Source organism: Teleopsis dalmanni, chromosome 1 (genome assembly GCF_002237135.1).
Source record: "Teleopsis dalmanni isolate 2A chromosome 1, ASM223713v2, whole genome shotgun sequence".
Classification (NCBI taxonomy): domain Eukaryota; kingdom Metazoa; phylum Arthropoda; class Insecta; order Diptera; family Diopsidae; genus Teleopsis; species Teleopsis dalmanni.
The window spans coordinates 187,509,819-187,535,676 of NC_051846.1; the positions used below are offsets into that span (position 1 = coordinate 187,509,819).

Here is a 25,858-nt window from a genome sequence, read left to right on the forward strand (position 1 = left end):
TGAATATCTCTCAAACTACAATAGGTAGAAATATAAAATTTTTTATACTAAATAATTCAAAAAATTTGATAACACTTCTCCTACCACAACACCTCACTCACATGCAAAATTTTAATAAAAAATTTTTTATTATTTTTAGAGCTTTATGTACTTCTAATAGACTATGTGTATTTATTACACATATAAAGATATATGATGGGTATACCTATTTTAGGTTCTAGAAATTACTGGACATGTCTATAAAAATAACTTTTAATAAACCTCATATATATTGACAAAAAAACAAATAAACATTAATGTTACAAATTAATTAATCTTTAAATATTTAATTTGTTTATACTTTAAATTTTAAGCAAGTGGTATACTGTTAATCGAATAACAGAAAGAAATGGTTAGTTTAAGAGAGGTATACCTACGGTTTAAATCTCATCATCTATATTAATGATTTTTCTTCAATTGTTCGAATTGTTTTCTATTATAGCTATAAATAACTTTATTTTACTGAATTTTCCATTGGTTAGTGACCACTTACAAATGATCTAAATATGAAATCAGGTTCTAGGATATAGTAAACTAAGCTAGTAGTTTTTTCAGTTTATTAGTATATTGGAATCCATGTAGAGTAGGCGTGCATTCTTTTTTATCCATAGTTGTATAAATTGTGAAAACTTAGATAAAAATATTCAGGTACGAATTTTCTTTGTGATAGAATAAATGCTTTGGTTAACAGAATGAATAGGTGTTTAGAGAAGTAGTTTGATTTGACACCAAGAAACTACATATAGACAAATATAATATATCTATAAAACTGGTATTTTTTATTCTATTTAAATCCATAAAAAAACATTTCAATTATAAAAAATATTTTTAACGACATAAAGCGCTTTTTTTCCAAAGTTTCCAAAACAAATATTTATTATTTATATATTTGTGAGTATTTTAAAATAATTAAGCCTACATTCGTACGAATTTAACAATTTTTTTCCCACTTTTTCGGAACAATACCTTCCCTAATGGCTGCCCAAATCCTTCATATTTCTGAAACACATGTAGACCTCGTACAATGGTAGCATGTACAACGCCCCGTAGTCGCTTATTAGTATAAGGAGTTGCCTTCATATAAAATATATATTAGAGTATACATAATACAATGAAATTGTAATATAACATATTTACCTTATTTGCGGAATATAACATATCTGGTGTAACTTCAAAATCTTCATCTGGATCCCATATACAAAAGTCAGCGTCATAACCAACTTCAATCTTACTTTTGAACTTTTCCAAACCGCAAAGTTTTGCAGGATTTTTACACATTAAATTATATATATGATTTAATCCAAGACCATGTTGCTCACATGAGGTCCATATAATTGACAGACCTTCAAACAAAAAAATTTAAAAATTAAAGACGTTAAATTTGGAAAAATTTAAGAAATTTAAAAAAAACTAAAATCGTCCAATTTTCAGAAAATGTTACAAGATATAAATAAAATAATAATAAATATTATAAATAATTAAAATTGAGCAGAAACTGTACATCACAAATTAAAAGGGCTATAAAAGTGTAAAAATTTTAGAAAAACAAATCAAAAAGAGTCTGATTTGAATCTATCCCATTTGTAGGCTATAGAAATCTGGTCATCTGACTCATAGAGTATCTACTATTATTACCAATATAAATTCAACGATTAAAAGTTTTGTTTAGGAAATTTGAAATAAGAGATATTTCGAATTTGTAATCAAAATCTGTTACAATATATTTGGATATCAATAATAATAACATCGATAATATCAATGCTAGTATTATGATAAATTCATAAAAAAAAACTTTCCTATAGGTTTACGTATTAGAAAAATAATTCGTCTCTTACCTAATTGAAGTGAAGATATGCCTGGCCAAGCGTTTAAAAAGTTACCACGAGCTTTTCCGTAGGTTAAACATTTGGCACCAGGAGTTGCAGGTGAATGATCTGAAGTAATCAAGTCGATACATCCACTCTCTAAGCCTTGCCATAATTTTTTCTGATTCTGTTTGTTCCTTATTGGAGGTTGAGCTTTATACTCCGTATGACAGTCTTCTATGTCTTCTGCAGCAAGTGTCAAATAATGTGGACACGTTTCAGAGGTTATCTTACCTCCGTTACGTTTACATTGCTCAATAATCGGCAGAGTCTCAGCAGCACTTATATTCAGTATATGGAAATGCTTTCTGAGTGGAAAGAACATTTTTTCAATTAAAAAATTGTGATGGATTTCGAATAAAAAAGATAGTATAAAAAAATGATTTAAACTAAAATTAAAATCGAATTTTTAGAATCTTAAAAAGTCTTATAAAAGGAAATATGGTTTGGGAAGATAGTCATCACTTTTAATAAATATATAATATTTACTTTTTGTTAGTAAGTGCTAGCTCACAGATCAATTGGACAGCATCTGTTTCCATACTTATCGGACGGGAACGTGAATAGGACTCATACATTTTAGGCTCAGCTTCATTAGGTTTTATTGGCTGTGTAAGTGGTAATTCTGCATGAAACTGTAGAATTGTACAAAAAGTATATTTAAAACGTTATAACAATAATTTTAATTATATAATAGTAATTTTTGAGAAATTTACGGCAATTAAAACATCCTCAGGTATTTTGCTTATGGCTTTTTCTAATTGTACGCGGTCCATAGCAGGAAATTCTGTTGTAACTGGCTGTGCACTTGGACATAACGTACACTGCATACCCATAACACCGGCATTAGTTAAAGCTTCTATTTCTTCTGTATTGTCTGGTATTAATCCACCCCAAAATCCAACATCGACATAGAGCTTACCACGTGCAGTAGATGTCTTAGCTTTCAAATTTGCCACGCTGGTAGTAGGCGGCGAAGCATTTCTATAGAGTATTTAATCAGACAGTAACTGATAGGAATTTCAGTGACTTTATTCTACATTAATAGACGACTAAATAACTTACGTGGGTCGATCTATGATTGTAGTAAAACCACCGGCTGCAGCTGCTTTCGTTGCTAATAAAAAGCCCTCCCAGTCTTTACGTCCGGGTTCATTTATATGCACATTCGAATCAATCAAACCCGGCATAAGTACCATATTTTCAAAATCGTAAACCTAAATGTAAAAAAAAAAAATTAAATAAAAATTCGTCTTATAATGTTTTATATTTTTCCCTTACTGCTTCTGATTCTGTATTGTAAAGGTATGAGTTTACTTCTTGCGCTGATTTAAGTACTTTTCTTATAATGCCTTCGGTATCGACAATGATGCCCCCATGCGTAAAACCCTCTTCTGTGCCCAAGAAAATGCGTTTACTTAAAAATAATAAATCCATTATATGTTCACAATTTTATTTCATCCGATTAAATATGCAAATAATTCCGAAGTATTTTATTGTATTTTATTTTAAACAAATCTTTTTCTTTACTAATTTGATTTGAATTTATTTATAAATTAACGCATATATTATTTTAGTATTTATTTTATTATTTTCTGTATAAGTTTTCTAACTAAAAAGATTTTGGTTGCGACACTCGGAAAGATTAAAACAAACTGAATGAGTAAAAGTATTCGGATTTTCGATTTTCACTGCAAAGAGGATAGGAAAAGCATTTGTGTATTTTTGGATCTTCGAGAAGAGATCGATCTTTCTCTTAACTGATAAAACAAGAGAAATTAAAATACATATGTTAACTATTTTATAGAAAATTTTAGAAATATATCTTTAGAATATTTTCATATGTTGTGCATATACTTTTAATGCATTATCTAAACGGATTTTTATGTTAATTTTCTCAAGATATCTTTCATATATATAATATTATATTACTATACGTATGTCAGTGATAGAAACTAGATACAGAAATTAACTTGGTGCTGATAATCACTGCGACTGTAGGCAGCCCTATTATGTTAGTAGTTTGTTAATATATAAAAAAAATAAATTATATTATATTGATTAATTAGTTTTAATTTCAGTAAATTATTAATTTTTTTTATATATACTTTCCACCTAAGTTGCAACAGTATCTACTATTTTCAACAGAAGGAGACGCTAAGATAATCAAATATGGGATAAACAATGAAAATATGTGAAAAAGATTTCATTATTTTTCCAATTAAAATTTATAAACTCCATTCATACGCAGTGTAAAGAGTAGCTTAAATTTCAAGATCTTTTCCAAGTACATAGGATAGCTTTATCCGCAGTTTAGTAAAATATTTGAACTAAAATGTAGGCGGTATTACCTGTTACTTATAATGCAAACGAATCAGAAATATTTAAAGACGAATAGCTTATATATGTCTACGAGTTAAATATATTGTCAGTGGTTCAAATTCAACTCCCATGGGTGTCTTTAAACAACACGCTATGAAAAATGTAAGTATCGTATCCACAACTACAAAGACTCTAGTAAAAATTCGTTTAATAGCAAATTTAAATTAAAGCAATAGCCATCCAATAAGAGATAGAAGGTTCTTGTTATTTATTACAATATTTTCATATATATATATATATATATATAGTTCTCTATGGGTCTACCATAGCTTCAAATAAATTTATCATTATGTTACGTTACTTAAATCAATTTTTTGATTAGTGTAAAATTTATCGATATCCTAATCCTTTTTATCTCAAATATCTACCAGTAATAGCGTTTCCGTGCATTATAAGAGCAAAATTTCAGAATAACATGTTTTATGAAAGTTTTTATTTACATTAGTGCATATCGAAGGCTTAAAGTTATAATTTATTGTAAAAATTTATTACCAGACGACTTCTGTTACGAATAATCGGAACGTTATTAAAAATGAAGAGACTATCACGAAATCGCTAATAATTCAGATATTTAATCAAGGCTCTATAATAATAATATAATAAGAGTTAAATGAGTTACTACTCACCATCAGTAGCTATTGAATCGATCTTTCGATATGTTTTCCCTTTTCTATAGCTTTATATTTAAAATAATTTTACGAGATTTTCTACCTTTTTTCTAAAGATATCCTATCTATATTGCCATTGTGTTTCAGTCTTATTCTGTCATGGTAAGTAATCTTATTCCTGTAACCCTGATAATATCATTGTTATTAATCTAGTAGATTAATTTATTTGTTTTTGTTTTTATTATACGAGTAGTACACCCGATATATATTTTATATTTATAATTGAAGTCATCTCACAGGGTTAATAAAATCATTAATCTTTAAAATCTAAATGTAGGAGGATCGTTAGGATCGTTAATTCTTAACATAATAAAAGTTAATAATATTTAACAATATTAATAATATATCAGTAGCACTATTTGTGCCGTTGATTTTCTTATCTGTATTTCACCATGTGTTAATGTGCCGTACTGTTTAATTCTAATTTTCTCAACTTTTACGGCGGCCATAGCAATTGGGTTTCTATTAACTATTAACATATGTTTGCTGAAACATTAGAAAAATATAGATGGTATATCATTATAGTATTATTATATATAAAATAAAGATAACAGTTACTCTACTTTGAGTAGAGTGAGTTAAGGATTTTTAGAAGCTCTTTCATGGATATCCGAAAAACATATATATAAATGTTTAGAATCGAAAATTCAAAGAGGACAGTTCTCATTGCCTTTGAGCGTTGACGTATATTAATGTTTTTTCACTTGTGTACCTCAGGCGTGTTTGGAAATTCAGACTATGGTCCAAAAAAACTGTTAAGGATACTTTTATACAGCAATTAAATGACAATATAAAATGTAATTAAATTAATACATAATAGTATGAAAAAAAATACATATGTGCCTTGACTTTGTAAAATAATTGAATCAAAAAATAATTCTCAATAGCACTTTTTGATTTCGAAATATTTGTAAAAAAATGTCAATTTGTTATAAATTTTGGAACTAATTTGGAAACGTGGAGCAAAACAACTCCTTAGTAACGTGAATCGTTTTATTGTACTTTGGAGCTGCATAACTTGTTGGTTCAATAAACTTCAAGCAGAATTGCGTTTTGGTTGGAGTTGTTAAATACCCGCACTCTTTACTAGGCCAATTCCTTTGAAAACTTTGTTGAATAATTTAATGGTCGCTCAGTAGTCCTGCGAGTGGCTCGAGAGTTTGATGTAAGGTAAGAAGAATGGCAGGCATTGATTCGAAAGCACGTGTACAAAATAGTTTATCGAACATTTATGGCAGGTAATTTCAAATGTGAGAACACATACATAATTATATACAAAATATAAAATGTTATAATTAAATGAGTTGTAATTTATATCAAATTTATTTTTAGAGTTAACACTAATGGACATGAGCGTATAAAAATCAATTTCTGTACCGATTTTGATAAATCAGTTTTGGTAAATAATTTCGAAAAACGTGGTTGGTCTCAAGTAAGTGCAGAAGATGATTGGAATTTCTATTGGTCCAGTGTTACCACATGTCGCAATGTTTTTAGTGTTGACAGTGGATACCGTATGCATGATAATCAGTGAGTTAAATATTTTAATTGCTATAGAATTATCGGTTTAGCATTTTAAAGTTAATTAAATTTTGATTTAGTTGGTATTATTTCTTAACTTTTTTCAAAAAAGTGCCAGAAGTTAGCGTTTTTTTTCAAACATATCATTTCTCATTATTTAGCAGTTAATTATAAGATTATATAAGCGTAATCTGATCACCAGTTTTTTTGGAGTAGCTGGTCAAATTAGTTAATTTCAGTAAAAGCATTCAGATGGCAACCAAAATTTGTATTAAAGTATACCGAAAACAGTGATTTCGTTTTATGAGTAATAAAAATATTTAAAAGAAATACTACGATGAACCAATCTAATCAAAAAATGCGTTTATTAATAATATGAAATAGTCAATGAATTGTCGAAGATATATCTAGTTCCAAACGCTTTTAATCTAGTAAAGTAATATGCAGAATATTCAGAATGTAATAAACTATAGAATAGTGAAAATTCCTATTAAAAATCATTTTTGTGTTATTTTATCCAATATTTTCCAATATTAATCGTAAAAGATAATATTAATAACTCTATAACTGATCATATTTTTCTTTTACAGAATGATTAATCATTTTCCTAATCATTATGAATTATCACGTAAGGACTTACTGGTTAAAAATATCAAAAGATATCGTAAAGATTTAGAACGTGACGGCAATCCTTTAGCTGAAAAAGGAGATCACGGTTCAGGTTATCCTCGATACCTATATTTGGATTTCATACCAACAACTTTCGTGCTCCCAGCAGGTAAGTATATATATATATATATATTTTCTTACTATTTAAAATAAATGTCCGATGGGATTTTAACATTCAAAACAAAAAACAATTTGGAAGAAAAATTTATAGAAAATCGCTATATTTATTTGATTTGTTACTTATTAATAGATTTAGTGTTCAAATTGTTTTGTTTTTATTAAACTATTCTGCAAACTTTAAATTCTTTACATAATTGTTTGCTTATTTTTGAAAAGGGATAGATTTTTTTTCAGATATAAAAAGAAGTACGAAACCTTAAAATTAAGGTTTTAGCCGCTAGGAATTTCTTTTATATTTTAACACCATATATTGACACCCTCGAATGAAAAGAGATCTATCCCTCCATATTCATGTGGGTTTTTTCACATCTAACATTTAATCTATTCGGTAAGAAAATACTATTGTCTTAAATCTATACTATTGTCTATTTTAAATATGTAGATTATAATATGTTTGTTGAGGAGTATCGAAAGAATCCATCAAGTACTTGGATAATGAAACCTTGTGGCAAATCACAGGGTACTGGTATATTTCTCATTAATAAATTATCAAAACTAAAAAAATGGTCACGCGAATCAAAGGGACCATTTCATCCTATTAACTCCAAAGAAAGCTATGTTATATCTAGGTAAACTTTTTCAGGCGATATTTAATGGTTGAATATTTTTAATAGAACTACTTTATTTGTAGATATATTGATAATCCATTATTGATTGGTGGAAAAAAATTTGATTTACGTTTGTACATTTTGGTGACATCATTTCGTCCTCTAAAAGTGTATCAATACAAACTGGGTTTCTGTCGTTTTTGTACTGTCAAATATGACACAAGTGTTACCGAACTGGACAATATGTACGTGCATCTGACCAATGTCAGCGTTCAGAAACATGGCGTAAGTTATCACTTAATTATTTTTTGTTCGAAGTGACATTTATTTCATATTCCTATGTAGTGTGATTATAATAGCATGCATGGTGGAAAGTGGTCTGTACAAAATTTAACGCTTTATCTTGAAAGTACGTGTGGAAAAGAAGTGACAGATGAACTTTTCGGTAAAATTACCTGGTTAATAGTACATTCTATGCGCGCTGTAGCGCCAGTCATGGCTAGCGATCGTCACTGTTTCGAATGTTATGGCATAGACATAATTATCGATAACACCTTAAAACCTTGGTTAATAGAGGTGAATGCATCGCCTTCATTGACATCGACTACTGTCACTGATCGCATACTTAAGTATAAATTAATTGACAACGTTTTGTCAGTGGTACTACCACCTGACGGTTTACCCGAGTAAGTCCAATTAACTTGTTTATATTATTTTAGGATAACATGTAATTATTTTAATAAATGTATTTCATTTAGTGTTCGTTGGAATAAGGTTCCAACTCGAGAAGCTTTAGGAAATTTTGAGCTACTATTTGATGAAGATTTAGCTGCACAAGATGACCTACAAATTTCAGGCCAAGCTAATAAAGGTCGTGCGTATGGAAATCGTTGGAAATAAATTTTAGTTTCATTCAATTAGAAATGAAATTCTATTGTATTATAAAATTGTAATGTTTTGATATAAAATATTTTTATACTAGTTAGTAAGAAATATGAAATAACATAAATTTTCATTTACAAAGTGCTCATAATAACAATTTTTTATTATTATAAATAATGTTGCTCAGGTAGCCTAAGCAAGTATATAAGAAGATGACAAAACTAGTTCAATGGAATGGCATAATGAGTTTGATGTGTTATAAGATAAGAATAAGAAAAGAAACAGATGGGGGTAACAAATCTAACCTGTGTTCAGATGAAGGAAACTTAGCATCTCACGATATCTGCCATGTATGGACATACATGGACATACGCGTATTTACGCGTTTTTATAGCCATTTAGCAGGTGGCAACGTCTGTACATCAATTTATTCAGGACAGTTCTTGTTGCTTGTAGAGACATCTTTCCTTGCATAATGGTTATCTTAAATGAAATATTGCTTAGGTAAAAAAGACATATGCTATTCCTATTGCATTATGTTACAATGTATACTCATTACACCATGTAAGAAATCGACGTATGTAACTTGAAGAGAGGTTCTTACAAACTATAGATCTGTTTGGATATCCACTTGTGTGGCATGATTGAAGAAATTTCATTGATAGTAGCTGATTATGCTTCATAACAAAGAAGATTTTAAATTCCGCATGGAAATGATTTTCATGTGACATGCGATGTCAATCAATTTCATTGTGAAGCATTGACTTCTGCCTTCACTGGAGATTCTTAGTGCGTCTCGTAGCTGTGAGGTTCACAACAGAGCACCATAGGAAAAATTGCAAAAAAACCCACAAAAATGGAGAAAATGAGGTATGTCCGGTTTGTATCCACTGCATTTTTAAAGTATTTACCCACCCAGTTGGAAGAGGAAAGCATTGATCTTATTGAATATTCGACCTGGGTCCAGGACCAAGGCGAAAGTCATATATTTATGTACAAAGTTTTGATTTCAACTACCTCTGGAAAACTGTCTCCTCGGGCACAAAAAGATTAAAAAGAATAGGTAAAACAACACTGTCTTTTCGGTATACGATAATTAAGAAAAAAAACCTTGCCTACCACATTTTTGCGGATCCAATATTTTATTGACTTCACGTTGGACCCTGTCAATGCACAAAATTGCAATGTAAACTATGTCAAACACTCATGCCTTTGTGAGTGTCAGCCAAACAATTTTAACTTAATTGAAGCTATACGTAATAGAAATGTAATATCACAAAGACCTGTGGTGATGTTTTCAAAAATCATGTTGATAGGGGATAAGCAAAGAAGTGGCAATATCTGCTTAAAAATCATTGACTACAGAACTTTGGTTGCTAGAGAGAGCACAGAGTTCGGCCTATATAATTTCCTTCGATTTCAACCGATTCATCCGGTTTCAATAGAGAAATCATTCCGACAAACTTCCATAGTTTGGGGAATATGTGATATCTGAAGTCATTGAGTTAAGTCATAAATGCATCAATATTCTCTATTTATGTGAATATTAATAGGAGTTACGATCTAGCCATTATCATAATTTATTGACCATTTTGATATTTTAATAATTTTAACAAAGTGAAAGTCCTGTTCCTGTTTTTCTATTTTTGGTTTAATATAGTCATCGCATTATAAGCATTATATGTAATAAAAAATGTAAAATATCCCTTGTAATGTGTCACAAATTGGTAGTAACAGCATATGAAATTAGCAAATATTAAATGATATTTCAATATTTAATTTTAGAATTTCAAAATAAAATTCATTGTATCATAAATTTATATATTTTTATTCATTGTTTTTTATTTAAATAAAATATATCTAAATATAATAGATATCATCAAAATAAAAAAATTACTTGCATACGTTATGTATGTCACATAATATATTTTTCATTTATAAAGTATAATTTAAACATAATGAATTATGTATTACAAAAGTAATAATAAATTTAATTAATTCTCAATATTACAATCTTGGAATTTATTATTTATGCTTAAATTAAGATACACAAAAATTCCATAAATAATTACAATAACTTATACATCTTAATACATTGAAATACATGCAAATAATAAAATTAAAAGTTTTTCTTTGATATAATGAAAATTTAACTTACTTATATTTACAAATGTTGAATTGATGAAACAAATAGTATAGATAATTATTATTTTAGATAAAAATCATTTCATTTTATAAACGAAGTTTTCAAGTAATGATTTAAATATTTTTTATTTGTTATTCATTTTTAAGAATATTTAATTTTAATTATTTTTACAATAAAAATTATTATAGCTATATAATTTTTTGTATATTTCTTAGTTTTTATATCTTTACCAACTAATAAGCTTTTAAAGCTTGATAAGAAATATTTTTATCTTAAATAATTTTATGTTTTCCAGACGTATAATTCATTGTTGATTTGATGTGCTTTACATTTATAAAATGTTTATTGCTTATATGATTTTTTTTTGTATTTTTGTTAATTCGATTTATTAATTCTAAAGATTTTCATTAAATACAAAACTGTATTCGTTACGTTCTGTTATAGGTATACCAAAAAATTAAATTTTAATTTAATGAAATTATAAAATTCGCACTTTAATACATAGAAATATTAGTGGTATTCACGATCTTGAGTAAAGAGCCGGGTAAACGAGTAACCTGATAAGAGTTTAAATGAGCAATAACACATATAACAACCCACTTACGCCTTCAACCTTTCCTTGTCATACACAGTGATCTTTCTTTCCTCAGATGTACCCATTCATTTATGATTTCTGCTATATAGTTCTTCACCTATGTTACTCAGTTATCTAATTCATTATCTCAGATTGTGAATATCCCTATAAAAAATTCATCACAGTTGATTTGTTTTTAAAGTGCAAATTTTATTATTTTTTTTTTTTTTCAAATGTATTTATATTTATTTATTCTCCAATTTTAAATAAACACCAATTGAATTTTAATTTAAATAAATTTACATTGTAAATTTAGTAAATATTAAATCAATCCTGACTTGAATTCATTTTGAGTTTTGTTAGTCAATTTAATATAAAAATTTTAAATCTTTAAGTCATCTTTTATAATCGTGATTCGTTTCAAATATAAAAAAATGTATTATTAAATATATAACAAAAGATAATATTTAATTCGTTTCAATTAACATTAATATCTAATGAATTTATGTATAAACATATACGAACTTAAATGTTAAAAATACAATTAATTTTAATTTAATATAAAAACATTAAGAAAAAAATACTGTTTATAGCAAAAAATTAATTGTTTAACATTATTTATAAGTACTTATTTGTCAACTTGATATAACAAATTACTCATATAAGTTTATTTTATATATTACAAATTAGCAACAAAATACATTTGGTTTGCATTTTATTGGGCGGCCACTTTCCATGGAAGGCTTTCAACAAATTTTTTTTATTTGCCAGTAATATTAACAGTAATAAAAGTTTTTATTAAATGGAGTTTATTTAAAAACTTTTAAACAATTTCATATGAAAATAAAGGGATTCATTTTCATTACTACAAACTAAATTAAGGACTTCGTTTACAATTGTATATTTTAATTTACAATCTACAGCATAGCGCTGTTTGCTAGGCACTGTTTTCCATAAATTGTTGCTGTTTACATGAATGTAATTCAACATTCCGTTGCCATATAAAATATGTCTACCTCGCTATTTGTTAATAATTTAATATCCGTTTCGTTAGAATTGTCCCTGTCGATAGCAACGTCTTCGCCGTTAAGCAGTGTGCGGCGAAGAGCGTGCGCCTATAGTCACACTTTTGAAGCATGCGGTTGGGTCATGCTACCGACAGCGCTGGAGAACTGTGGTTGCTGTTTCTGCACTGTCTGGTAGGTAGGCTGCTGAGTAGTGGTAACCGTATTATCAGCTCGTACAATATTCACTTGTGTGACAAAAGGACCACGACTACGTGCACTACTATTTAGTGACGCTGGTGAGAAACCATTCATGGTTGCAGCTTTCCAATGTGGTTGAGCTTGGCCAGAGGTTTGCTGGTGACCATTCACTGTAATGGGTGAGTGATGACCATTTTGTTTAATACTGCCAGTGCGTTGTTGTTGCAGTAGCTGTTGTGTACCACTGACATTATGTTGCACTGTCTCATATTCGTAATAACTGGAGTTTGGTCTTAGACCACCATTCATTGGACTAATATTGTTGGAATTGCTATTATTCGAGTTGTTATTATTTTTGTTCAGTAATATGTGTTGTTGTAGTTGTATATCCTGCGACCGTGCACTACGTTGCGAATGATAATGATGATGGCGACGACTGTACAGTCAATATCAACCATAAAAATATAATAGACAAAATGCAAGCGTTTATGAAAGAGAAAAATCGTGATGAATAATATTGTTTACTATATTTACAAATAATTATTTACAATATAAATAACACATATATGAATATATGTGTATATGCATGTAGCAAAAGCAAGTTAGTAATAAGAATACATGCCAAAATAGATATGCATATACAATAAATGAGGCAAGCACATTAGAACATTTTAGTGTAGTCAAATTCAAAAAATATAATTAAAAATAAATATATTTTTGGTAATAACTTTAGAAAGTAAGCAATAATATTTTCAACTGTAATAAATAAGCAGTAAATAATAAGTAAAACACCACTACATTTTAAGTTATATCGCCAGCAGTGATTAATGTAGGAAATTTTAGTAAGTGGGTTTTAAATACCCTCGGACATTTCCTTTGTTTCTACTTGTCTTTCGCAAACACTCGACAAAAATCCTTTAAGGGGCTGAGCTTCATCTCTTAGTTGAAGTGAACTAATTCTTAACATTAGTCAATAATACACACAACTTACGAAATATGTATTGTCATTAACTACCTAATCTGATATTGTTACGCATCTAACGGGTCTAGGTGTAGTTCAGTCAGTTCACATTTTTCAAAGAGATTGAATTATTGACTGGTAACTATAAGGTTGGTTACAGGTCAAAATTATTTTATATTAGCAATTTTTTATTTATTTCTTTAGCATGGATGTAGCTACAGAGATGTTTTTTTTAAAAATCCGAAACAAGCACACTTACCGATAGCTAATATATTCAATATTCAATAACTCACCATGGACTAATTTGAATTAGATTCTAATTTATTGCATAAAAACAAGAATGAGCTTCAGGGTAAGTTAAAACAGACCAAACATTTCAGGTAAAAGTTATCTTAAGCGATGGATTTAGTTTTTGGCTTCGTAATGGCTTGAGAAATAAGCTTAGTTCCCGTATTTGGAGTGTAAAAAGTCCGGACGTTGTTTATGGGACACTTTAATTTCTACAAAAAAAAATTAACAGCTTAGTGTGGTTTATGACGTGAAATTTTAATTGGCCCGTAAAAATATCATGAAACAATCAATTAATTGAAAAAAATTTAAAATATATAATGGTTAAACGATTACCCATAATATATGTAATGTAAATAATATTTCTTATTAAATACATTTGCTTGTAAATGGTTTAAATGACTGTAAGATTACAGCAATAATAACTCAAGAATTATCTAAATAACTAGAGAAATTGATTACTAATTTATATTATAAAGTTAATTTAGTTATCTAAATTAATTAATGATTTTATTTATATCATAATATTTATGAATGATCTTAATCATTATTTTTTGTAAGGGTTTCTGGATATAATATATATAATATTGTTTAGAATGATCCATAAATAATAAAGCAAACGAATCGGCTAATCGTGTTATTATTAGATATGTAACATAGAGCTGGCAGACGGACAGAGAACACATACAATAGAACAATTTAATCCGTATTCAATTCCAGACTAGAATTACTGAAGATGGGTGTGTCATAATTGAATTTTAAAGCATAGTTCAGCTCAATGTCTGATATCGGAACCAAATTTGCTTTTAAAAGAGTCTAATAGAAACAGAGTAGATGTCTAGAGTTTCCGTAATAATAGGTTCCCTATATTTCCTGCATTGGTGTTTATACTAAAAGCAATTGAAACAAGTAACTACTTTAAACTTATTTTATAATATATAACTTTATTTGCGCTATAGGTTAAATAAGTTAAAAATGTAAATAAAAATCAGTGGAAATAATTTAACTAACTTAAGTAATTATAAAATTACCACTAGTCAGTATTTTTATTTTTATTAAATTAAAAAACAAAATCATTAAGAAAAAAATATATATTTTTAATTTTAAAAGAATTGAGTACTACGTCAAGCAAGTTAAGATACCCGAAATTAAAAGCATTAAAAATTCTACACATCTCTGCAGTATATATATATATACCATATATATATATATATACTCATATAATATTTATATATTAATAAAAAATTATTAAACTAAAGCAAGCAAAACAAAAATGACACATGCAGCTTGTGTCCAGAAACGTTGTATGTTGGAGTGTGTATTGGATTAGTTACCTTTCAGCTTCGACTTTAATGCGTTGCATCTTAACTTGTTGCCGCATGCATTCTAATGTGGACTCCGATAAAATTTCATTAGTTGAGGAGTTATCATCACTACATATTCACGATGGGTTACATATGTATATTGTATATTGTGTTTGCGATTTAAGTTATTTTACATTTAGGTTTTCGAGATACGAGCGTGAATTTGCATATAAACATATATATAAAAAAAAAGAAATAGAAAGTGGATAAAGGAAAATAGAAAAATAGAGTTTATATATAAAATGTAGACATAGGGTTTAGAGATAGATTATATGTAATTAGTGTGTATGTGTATGTTAGAAAATGTTTTGAATAGAACAGTGTGTATATGTGTGTTCATTATTATTAATCACCATGATCATGTGTCTTTGTGTATGTTTCGTGCTTACAAGCATTAGATATAAAGCATGGCACTATGTTTAGAATACAATGATCTTTGCAATAGAAAAGATACCTTTTCGAGATACCTTTCATCAGATACACATGTGCTTCAGAAACATTTTTGTGACGGATTTGGAATTTCTTAGTCTATTTTTGTCAGGTTTTTAGTTTAATAGAAATTTTTAGAATGATAAAGAAAATTTCCGTTAAAAGTTAGTTTTTAGTAAACTTCTTTGTTGTCTTTTAATTTTTTTTTGTTAATATAAGAATTTTGTTAAGTATAGCAAACGCGCGCTCACCTAATTTGCTGCTGATGCAATTCATCATAGTTTGCGTAGTGTTGATAACGTTGATTGAATATATCATTTTGGTGTATGCCATTATTATTCAATATATTACCACGACTATCAGTGATGATATTACCACTTGAGCTTATTGGATTTGCTGGTGGTAATGGTGGCGGCGGCTGATAGGCGGGTGGCGCTATTTTCGCATTACGATCTAGTGCTGCTAGTGCAGCAGCAGGAATTTTGTTGTTTTGTGACGATGCTGTTGTTGTATTTGTACGCTCTGCGTTCGTATTTGAAGTCGCTGCTGGTTGACTTTCGACAGGCACAACACCATCTTTACGATTCTTGCCAAAGCGGAACATATGTCCAATACCACGTAAAATACTTGGCTTTTTGGCGCGAGATTTATGTTTACCATCATTAAGGGAACTTTGGAATGGTCCGTTGCGATGCGAGAAACCGCCGTCATTGTTGTCAGTTTCCTCCAGTAGCCAATGTTTTCGTGCTTCTATAAAAAATATTATGTTTTTAATATGTAAAATATTTTATGCTCTTGTGTAGCTAATCTGGCAATACAATACTTCCTAATTACGCTAAGTTCTTTTATAGCTCTACAGGTAATTTAACACTTCTTAAAAAGTCCTATGCTTATGTGTCATGGCTTTACAGGTCACCCAAAACTTCTTAGAAACTCTATGTTTTTGTGTGGCTTAAGTAAAGCTACGCAATAGTCACACGAATGTTCCAAGGCTCCTTCGTAAAATACCCTACGATTTTGTGTGGGTTTACTGATAATAAGACTTCTTGAATTCATCCTTGTGTGATTTACAGATTACATATAACTTCTGGAAATACCTTATTGTGTGATTTTATAGGTCTTCTTGAGTTAATCCTTAAAGTGTCAAATGCTCATAACTGGTTTTACAGACACTACAAGACTTCAGAATACTACCTATATAATTATTATTACCTATGCCCTATGTGGCTGAACACATAACACCAGAGGTTTTAAACTCCGCCTAAAAATATTGTATGCCTTGTGTGGTTTTACAGATAATACAAGACTTTCTATATACATTTTTAAGTAGCTTTTCAGCTACAAGTCTCCTTAAAATGTATTGAGCTGCTTCTGTGGGTTTATTTCTAATACCAGATTTCTCAACACCTTACGTTCATCTCACTACTTTCAAAAAAAAAAAAATAAATACTTTCAAATAAAAATAAAAATAAATATTCTTGTAAAGATTCCAGTACTTCGTAAAGCTAGCTCATTTAACAGCGACCTGAAAGGCTACATAACTACATAACTGACTATTAATTTATTATAAATTTAAACTCTGATCCGGTAAACATTAATTCGGCCATAAAATTCGTAAAAAAATCATAAACTTACTAGTAACATCATGATCGCTAACAACAGCTGCACGCAAACCTTCCTCACGACCACGACCTCTTGGCGCACGTAATGCTGTTGGTCCACGTGGTTCATCGGACATTTGTATTTCTTGCACCATCGTTTGTAGTGATTCCAACGATGAAGATTTCTTTAAGCCTAGAGATGGACCTAAATCGCCTAGTTTATCTTGTGCTTCTGCTTGTAGTTGTTGTGTTTCTATACCAGATGCTGTTTTTGTATGTCTATAACCAGGTATTTGAGCATTAGCGTTAGCTATTCGTGCTGTTAGTGACTCCACTGAACCGCTGTATACAGCTGACTTCGTGAGTTGTATGCGACGTTCACGTTCACGTTCTTCGCGCAGTTTCTTGTTACGTTGATAAGTCCCGGTTTCACGTGCATCTAACGCAGCATGATGTTTTTCTGAGATTGAACGACGCCCAAGTGCATCTCTACTAAAATGCTCGACACCAGAATTGTTAGTTTCTAAACTTAATTGTGAGGAGTAGGTTGCATCAAAATTGGTTGCAACACCCGCATTGGCAATTGATGTATTGGCGCTACTCTGTGTACAAACCGAGTCATTTGGACGATGCGGTAGTGTGCTATAGAAAAATATTATTGGTGTTAATGATTTTATATATATAATTTTTTCCATTAAACTTACGGTGACATAGGTTCCGGATCATCTTCAATTAAAACGTTATTATTCATACAACCATTTGACATATGGTGCTGATGCAAAGCAGGTGACCAAGTATCATTTGTCGCTATGTAATAGCTGTCATTACGTAAGCCATGTACACCTCCAGATGAATGTAAACTGTTCACAACATTATTATTCGCCAATTGGTCGCGCGATGGTCGACGCCTGTGCTGAGCTGCTGATGAATTCGATGTGCAAACACCTCCGGTTAGACGATCCAAAACAGGATTGCTCCAACTATAGAGAATACAAAATTTAATTTAATTTAAAGGGGGGATTTAAAAATAAAATGATTAACTTTGTTAATAAATAAGCCCACTAATTATTTTTTAACATACCGATTCATTTCATTTGAATTTCCACCATTACTGTTATTACAACGTCCATCCTTCTTTTCAGGACTTAGGTATATAACCGTGGCACCGGAATTTTCGCTCGTATTCGAACTATCGTTTGTTTGTTCTAAAATATCACCAGAACTAGCAGAGCGAGCAATATTCCGTGCTACTGATAAAGTTATCATACCCGGATGTTTGCCTGGATTGTTAATCATAGCACTACGTAAAGTTTCCATCGCTTCTGCATTGTTTTGGCCTAACAATGAAACTCCGTTCACACTTAAGAGCTGATCATTCATACGAAGTCTACCATCTCGTGACGCAGCGCCTCCATGTATAACGTTCTTGACAAATATACCCAAATCTCCATCGTGTTTAATAGTGCCATTACTACCACTGGAAGATGAAGTATTTGAACTAGTTTTTCCTTTCACACTAACACCAAGACCTGCTTTTTCAGTGTCATGCACGGGTATGTGAAGTGTGACCACTTCACGAGATCTCCAAGCAATGCCAGCCTGTATGCTATCCTATAAACATTAAATGTAGAAAAATTTCATATATTATTTTGAAGAAATAATTTTTTAATAATAACTTACAGTCGAAGCGGCAGATTCACTACCAGCGTCAATAAAATGCTGAGATTCATTGATATTTTGCTGCTGTTGTTGTCTGTGCTGTTCAAATAAAGAACGAGCGCTGCTTGATTTATGTACACCATTGAATTGCTTATCTTGTTTGGAGTGTGTTTTCTGCATTGAAACAGGCAACACAGGCGCGGGTGGTTTTGAAGGTGAACTTAAATCATCTTTTTTGTTTTCGTTCTTAAAAATAAAATGTAATAAAATTTTTAATATTTAATTTTAAATAATTATACTTACAATTTCTCTTTCGCCTGTTAACTCTTGTTTTCTTGAAACCACAATTCGCACAGTAGCTCCCGATTGTGTTGCTCTTAATATCGATACGACATCTGTTTGTGTTTTACCAGTTATGGGCACACCATCAACTTCCAATAATCTATCACCTGGTTTTAAGCGTCCGTCTTCTATAGCTGCACCACGTGGCAATATATTCTTTATATATATTGGGCACTGACCGCCACTGGAAAGTGTGTCCACAGGAATATCTCGTGTTGTTACGGAAAAACCTAAGCCATTTGGTCCCTTTTTCAGTATGATCTCAATAGATACTTGTGACGATGCACCAAAGGCTGTTGCATGTGGTTTACGTGTAGGCGAAACAGTAGCAACCTTTGATTCAGAAGAAGCTGCCATTTTCTCTTCCGCTTCTATCATTTCTGCTACTTTCAAATCACGTCTACGTGATTTGTTACCTTTTTGATCAGCACGTAAAACTCTTACACGCAGTTCCGACGCTTCCAATAAGCGACGCACATGCTCCTGTATTTTACTTTCTGTTAGCCCAATTAGTTTGGTATTGTTGATTTCAAGTATGCGGTCACCACGACGGAGTCTTCCCCGCTCAGCTCGACTACCTGGTTCGACATGTTGTACAATTAAACCACCGCCATGTTCACTATCTGGTATAGCAGTAAGACCCAATTTGCTGCCATACTCATTTATAATTAATAACATTTCCCCATCTTTCTCACGTATTGATTCGTAAGCTTGACCAAGTGGCTCTTTACGTTTGCTTTCGCGTGGCAGTGATTTGGTGGTGTAAATTTGTGTTTGTTGCTGATAGTTTTGCGGCGGGTGTTGTTGATAATGGTGCTGTTGTTGTTGTTGCAATTTTTCAGCAGCTTCCATCCACTTATAACCGTTGCCATCGCCAAAAAATTGCATTGACAAACGACCTGAACGAGCAAATGGTTGTTGAGATGGTACTACAATGGTAGCATGCTGAGTATCATCTTCTTCCTCCCATTGTGGTGTTAAGTAACCACTCTTTTCCATTGAGATACGTTCCGGTGAATCACCTGCGCAATGCGGTGCTGCTGCTGACCAACGTTTATTTCCACCTTCTGCTTTTAGTGATGCCAATAAATTAGGATCACTGCTACGGCGTACTTGCAAGCCCAAACCAGTCATTGGGCCTGAAGGGATACTAGTTACCTCAATATGAGGTGTTGAAGCGTCGATATGTGTACCATTTGTAGGCGCATCTGTGTTTGTGGAATCTCGAAATATATCTGGAGAACCAGTACCAACAGATGAGCTGCCTGAGGCACCATCACCGCCACCCTGCGGCACACCGGGATCTGGCCCTGAATCTTCAAAACTAGCAAGTATTTGTTCACGATCATCAGCTACATCACCAATACAATCGTCTGGATCGAGTATACCGGACTGTGTTTGTAAATGATGTACAGCTACCCAAGAATCTGGTTCCTAAAACGGAAGAGAGACAAAATAAAAATTATTATTTACATTTTAGAAACGTTCTAAGAATTTTTAATTATTATAAATGTGAGTGCGTGAAGGTAAACATTGACATAAGAAGGCAAAAGGAAGTCGGCCTAAAACGGCAAACAAATAATAGACGCATTATGCATATTTGATGAATGTTGAGAATATTTAAGAATTTTCTATAAATATAAGAATGCAAATTTGTAATCATTCAAGTTTAGATATTTTTTTAGGTTTGTTATTTTGGCCTGTTGAGTAACAGAAAATTTCAAAAACAAATTAAATTGTAACACTTTTGCTGGTTTATTAGTTCAATCATATTTCAAACTGGAACTCCATGGAGTACTGACTATTGAGCATTGCTGCACGTGGGTGTTCCACACTGAAATGCATGGAAAACAAATTTGTCGGTCTCGACTGTAATGACTTCAGCTCTGTTGGCAGTGCACAATCGCTACAATGCAACCAATGCAACGGCTACACCGAATGTGAGCAATGAAATCAAGAAGATGAAATTCCATTGCAATGAAACAGTAAAGAAACTCAGTTGGTTAACAGCAAATGCAATTGCATCACAGAAATGCAACGGAGCATGCATCAGAGGTAATAAAAAAAATAAATTTGTTGGGAAAGAATTCAAAAAGAAAAAAAAACAGCAATAAGCAAAATAAAAACGAAAATTGTTAACAAATTTATTTTATTAAAGCAAAACAAAAAAAATGTGGGTCAATTTTACAATCACATGATATTAAAAAAAAAAAAAAATAAAGTAAAATAGTATTAAAAACTTTGGGTAAAACTATAAAAAAAAGGTTAAAAAAGTGCTGCGATCAGAGCAAGAAATGCACAAATTGTGCTACCGAAGCCCTTCTATTTCTCTGAATGACTCTTTGATTTTGTTGGACTCCTCCCATATGCAACTTTATTATTAATTAATTCACAATTTTATAAAATAAGAAAAATTAATTTTTATTTGCTATTTAATGCGAAACATTATTCCAAATTGGCTTAATTCGAAAACGCGTAGTCTAGAGAGATAAGCTTCCAAGTATAGTACGCCTTCGGTTTTAATTTTGCCCTTGACTTCGACTTGATAAATAAAATATCATTAATTTGTACATATGGTCAGTCAGATGCACTTAATTTATCAATGCAAATCTTAAGCAATATAAACTTGAAGGCTTTTGATAGATTATCACCATTTCTAACGTGGGTATAAAAAAGCATTTTGATTAAAAACTTTATGACACTGCAATAATTGCAACGAATACTGAAAATATGATTAGATTGATAAAGCTGGACATTACTTAATGTTATTTGGTACGATTTGAAAATCACGTATACAAAAATTTGAAATCAAGAAATTAGTCAGCTCCACCAGTGGAGAAAATCAGTTGAAAGAAATGTTCTACAAAGTTTTTCGAGTTTATATTATCTATTATGTTGTTGAGCTAATTAATTAAATATTTTTTGCAGTAAAATATTAACGTTTTCATTGAATATGGATTTATAATACATTCAAGACCAGAAGCAGACATCTATGATATTCTGCAAGTGAAAAAATAATGATGTAATAAGCAGTAAAACAGAGTACGTGAATCTATTGTAAGTCCCTATCTCAAAAATATTCTTTTCAGACAGCCGAAAACTATTTTATTTTTTTAATTCCTTGACAATAATAAATTCACAGATGTGCGTTTAACTATTTCTCCTATCAGAGCAAAACTTCCTATCGGAGAAGAATTATTTAATACTACTCGTACGGTAATTTATCAACGTTATGAACTTAATTGACTCTATTACAAAATATTTGTAGAACACTTTAGATTTGGTATCAATTTAATAAAAATTTAATTTAAACAGTAGGAAATCTAGCGAATTTGTTTATAATGATTTCATAAAATTATATCTATTGGATGTTCAAATTGAATTGCAATTTTACGGAACTAAGCGCAACTTTTATAAATCTTGTTCTAATGTCCTTTATCGCTTATTTAAATGTTTGATGGGCTATAACTTCAGAATCATGATTTGTTTCAAGCTTAGACATAAGCACTAACCTTGTGACTATAGTTCAAAAACATTAGCGGAGAACGACCATTTATCATAAGGCTTCCCAAATGAACATAACCAGTGTTGCTTGATGTTTTAGAGTTATTCGATTATCAATATTTTTAATCGACTACTATTTAAATAAACTGTATACATAGTAAGTAATTTTGTTTATTTACAGATTTCTCTATTGGAAAATTTTTTCATCAAACAATTTTAGTTTTTATGGCAATTGGCAACGTTCGTAAGAGCGCCACGAGGATTTTGCTCTATCGAGCTTAGTTCCTTTTTTAGTATTGATCAAGTTTATATTTTTTTTGGAACTTATAAAGTTTTACTTTGAGCTCATTGAGTATTTGTTTGTTTTCAATATATTCAGTTGAGCAATCATATGTGTTCCAGCACAAAACGAACTATCGTCAATTTAAGCCTTAATTTTTCAAATCATATTCACTTTTTCCGATCGGCAAATCAGTGTTTTATACTTATTACTACTATTTTCGTTATAACCTTCTATGTTTCAAGATGAAAAAGTTGTAGTTTAAACAATAATTTATATTAATGTTAATTTTATTTTGTCAAAAGCCACGCCGTCTTATGACGAAAAGAAAGAATTTTAAAGTTTGAAGATTTCGAATAGAAATAGAAAGGCAACAACAACAATTTTAGTTAATTTATTGAAATTTATTTAATTTATTGAAACGCTGTTTCGATTATTGTCAAGTACTCATTATAAATAAATAAATTTTTTTTTTTAATTAGTTTATAGTCTGTATATAATTTATTTGGACTTTATAGTTTATAGTCTGTATATAATTTATTTGGACTACAAGTGCCAAGGTTATAAATTATATATATAAATTATAAATATATTATTATTATAACATGTTCTATAAATTACAATCACAATTCAAGAACTTAGTCTATTTACATATGCTTTCCAGACACCCCTATTACGCGCTAATGCTTTAAGCTCGCTGAATGATTTGCTAGTTTCCCTGTTTCTCGATCTTCTATAAGTATATACATAATTTATATATTTATTTGTTTTATGTGTACCATTCTAAAAGGTTATATTGCAATTGTAAAATGATTTATGAAATAAAGGAAACTAGGACCTATTTTAAAATATAAACCTTTTATAGATCTTTTATATTGATTTTAAATTGATTTCTCATCCTCATCTTTTTAATTTCATTAGTTACTACGTTCTTTACAAGTATATATCTTTTGTAAAGGGAATCATATAAATGTTCTATATGTGTAATCAGTATATTATTGCTGCGTTAGATTTTCAAAAAGTTGCGAATATAAGAGTATCTTCAGTTTTAACTTAAATAGCATCATTGTTTTCAACTGCAGAGGCTACTTGATACAAAATTTCTTTTAAAATGAAGATAAAGCATGTTCAGTAGTAGGTAGAGTAAGCTTAAGTAGTCTTGTATTAAAGTCAATATATACTAGTATAATATGAAGTATCATCACTAAGCCAAGATGGCTTAGTTGCTATTGATATGGAATATGATTATGTAAAGTAATTCGCCTAGCTGAGATAGATTTCGCCTTATCAAGATAGTTGAAAAATCAAACCTAAAATACTTATTTCTAATGATTTCGAAATATATAAACATGTATATATAATTTTGAATAAGATTAATTAATTTTTATTAAAATTAGTATTGTTTATTTATGCAACTATAGATTTCGATTTACCTTAGCAAATAAATACGGCGATGGTGGACGCTTGGGAGGTAGTGTCAATGAATACGATTTCTGAAGATATGCATGCGTAATCCCTTCATGCTTTTCGGATACTTTGTATGTATGACGCCAACCAAATATGCCGCTTAGTTTACTAGCCAAAGCTGGACATTTTGGTGATATATCAAACATTTTGGTATATTATTTTTTCTTAAGTTATGTTTTGTTTTGTGTTTGTGCGTTATCTTTGGTATGTTAGCCACACTTTTTTACTTTGGTTTACACTTTTAAGATCGTAAGTTTCGCTTACGACATTTTGTACTAAACAAAAAAAGATTTTTTTTATGTAATTTAATTTTTTTCACTTAATTGCATTTGAGATACTTGATACCGCGCAAAATGTTTTACAATTAAATTTTTACTGCTGCTTTGTTAAAATTTCTTTTAGTACTGAAGTAACTTTGCTTAAACGGAAGTTATTTTCTTATCTGTTTGCAATGCGACATACTTTAGTGACGCAATCTCATAAAAAGATATTAAAATATATGTACTATATATCATAAGTGTATCAGTTTTCTTTCAGTTCAGGTGTATTTCTTATCAATTAATAAACGAACGCATACTAGAGCAAATACATATTGATATTTCTAAAGTACTTATATGTACGCCCTCGTATTTTTTATTTTAGACTCCTGCATTTCTATTGTTTTCTTATCAAAAATCGACAAAAGTAAAAGTTCGTAATGCTAAGAATAGTTGATTACCTTTTGATAACTGATAAGGAAATTCCTTTTGTTATAGCCTAACATTCTTTGCAAATAACAATAGAGTACATATGTACAGATTGAATATAGTATTATATATACTTACAACCTCTTTTAATGTTCATATAATACCTGGGTTTTATTTTACGCTATCATTTATATTGTATCAAAAAAATGACAAATGTTTACAATCATATTTATTTACTTTTGACTTTTATCAATTGTTTTTTAAGTGTACAAGTTCAATAAAATAATTATAGAAAGATAAACAATTTAATAATATGAAATCACAATTTGAAAAGACAATAATAAATTGCATTAAAAATAAAAATTAAATAAGAAAATGCATTGAGTCACAAGACATTCGATATTTTACGATTGCTTCTTAGGATAATAAATGTTAGTCATTACTATGGAAAAATGCCAAAGAAGTTAGTGGTCACACTTAGCCATTATAATATAATGGCTAATAATTATTGAAATACGGACAATCTATTGCACATTCGAGTTTAAATTAAAACGAAATTTAATGTACGAGTATTTGTTCTGCTAATACTTTATTAGTT

General features: G+C 30.1%; 3 protein-coding genes across 4 annotated transcripts; 1 reads left to right on the top strand and 2 right to left on the bottom strand.

Annotated features, from left to right (window-relative positions):
* Window positions 1-946: 946 nt before the first annotated feature.
* LOC119672551 (allantoinase) lies at window positions 947-3,374 on the bottom strand. The gene is made up of 7 exons (XM_038083624.1): window positions 3,186-3,374; window positions 2,970-3,121; window positions 2,621-2,888; window positions 2,394-2,539; window positions 1,875-2,212; window positions 1,177-1,382; window positions 947-1,113 (listed from the first exon to the last, which is right to left on the bottom strand). Exons 1-7 carry the CDS (start codon window positions 3,339-3,341, stop codon window positions 955-957), a joined length of 1,425 nt encoding a protein of 474 aa, XP_037939552.1. The 5' UTR covers window positions 3,342-3,374; the 3' UTR covers window positions 947-954.
* A 2,491-nt stretch (window positions 3,375-5,865) lies between these two features.
* LOC119670792 (probable tubulin polyglutamylase TTLL1) lies at window positions 5,866-8,786 on the top strand. The gene is made up of 7 exons (XM_038081198.1): window positions 5,866-6,192; window positions 6,287-6,484; window positions 7,066-7,253; window positions 7,707-7,893; window positions 7,956-8,157; window positions 8,218-8,558; window positions 8,631-8,786. The coding sequence occupies exons 1-7, from the start codon at window positions 6,134-6,136 to the stop codon at window positions 8,770-8,772; spliced, it is 1,317 nt and encodes a 438-aa protein (XP_037937126.1). The 5' UTR covers window positions 5,866-6,133; the 3' UTR covers window positions 8,773-8,786.
* Window positions 8,787-12,070: 3,284 nt separating this feature from the next.
* On the bottom strand, window positions 12,071-24,874 carry LOC119670793 (partitioning defective 3 homolog). 2 transcript variants are annotated; one of them, XM_038081199.1, is made up of 9 exons: window positions 24,541-24,874; window positions 19,285-20,757; window positions 19,003-19,227; window positions 18,404-18,933; window positions 18,027-18,302; window positions 17,357-17,964; window positions 15,973-16,471; window positions 15,263-15,361; window positions 12,071-13,115 (listed from the first exon to the last, which is right to left on the bottom strand). In XM_038081199.1, exons 1-9 carry the CDS (start codon window positions 24,718-24,720, stop codon window positions 12,596-12,598), a joined length of 4,410 nt encoding a protein of 1,469 aa, XP_037937127.1. In that variant the 5' UTR covers window positions 24,721-24,874; the 3' UTR covers window positions 12,071-12,595. The 2 variants fall into 2 exon arrangements, with proteins under 2 accessions (XP_037937127.1, XP_037937129.1); XM_038081201.1 differs by lacking the exon at window positions 15,263-15,361.
* Between the last annotated feature and the right edge of the window lie 984 nt (window positions 24,875-25,858).

Coding starts and splice junctions, on each gene's coding strand:
- LOC119670792 (XM_038081198.1), top strand. CDS start 6,134: ATGGCAGGCATTGATTCGAAAGCACGTGTACAAAATAGTTTATCGAAC. Junction 7,894..7,955: donor GAAAGCTATGTTATATCTAG/GTAAACTTTTTC, acceptor CTTTATTTGTAG/ATATATTGATAATCCATTAT. Junction 8,559..8,630: donor CCACCTGACGGTTTACCCGA/GTAAGTCCAATT, acceptor TATTTCATTTAG/TGTTCGTTGGAATAAGGTTC.
- LOC119672551 (XM_038083624.1), bottom strand. CDS start 3,341: ATGGATTTATTATTTTTAAGTAAACGCATTTTCTTGGGCACAGAAGAG. Junction 2,540..2,620: donor CTGAGGATGTTTTAATTGCC/GTAAATTTCTCA, acceptor ACAATTCTACAG/TTTCATGCAGAATTACCACT. Junction 2,213..2,393: donor CTAGCACTTACTAACAAAAA/GTAAATATTATA, acceptor CTTTCCACTCAG/AAAGCATTTCCATATACTGA.
- LOC119670793 (XM_038081199.1), bottom strand. CDS start 24,720: ATGTTTGATATATCACCAAAATGTCCAGCTTTGGCTAGTAAACTAAGC. Junction 19,228..19,284: donor TAACAGGCGAAAGAGAAATT/GTAAGTATAATT, acceptor TTTATTTTTAAG/AACGAAAACAAAAAAGATGA. Junction 13,116..15,262: donor ATTAAAGTCGAAGCTGAAAG/GTAACTAATCCA, acceptor TTGACTGTACAG/TCGTCGCCATCATCATTATC.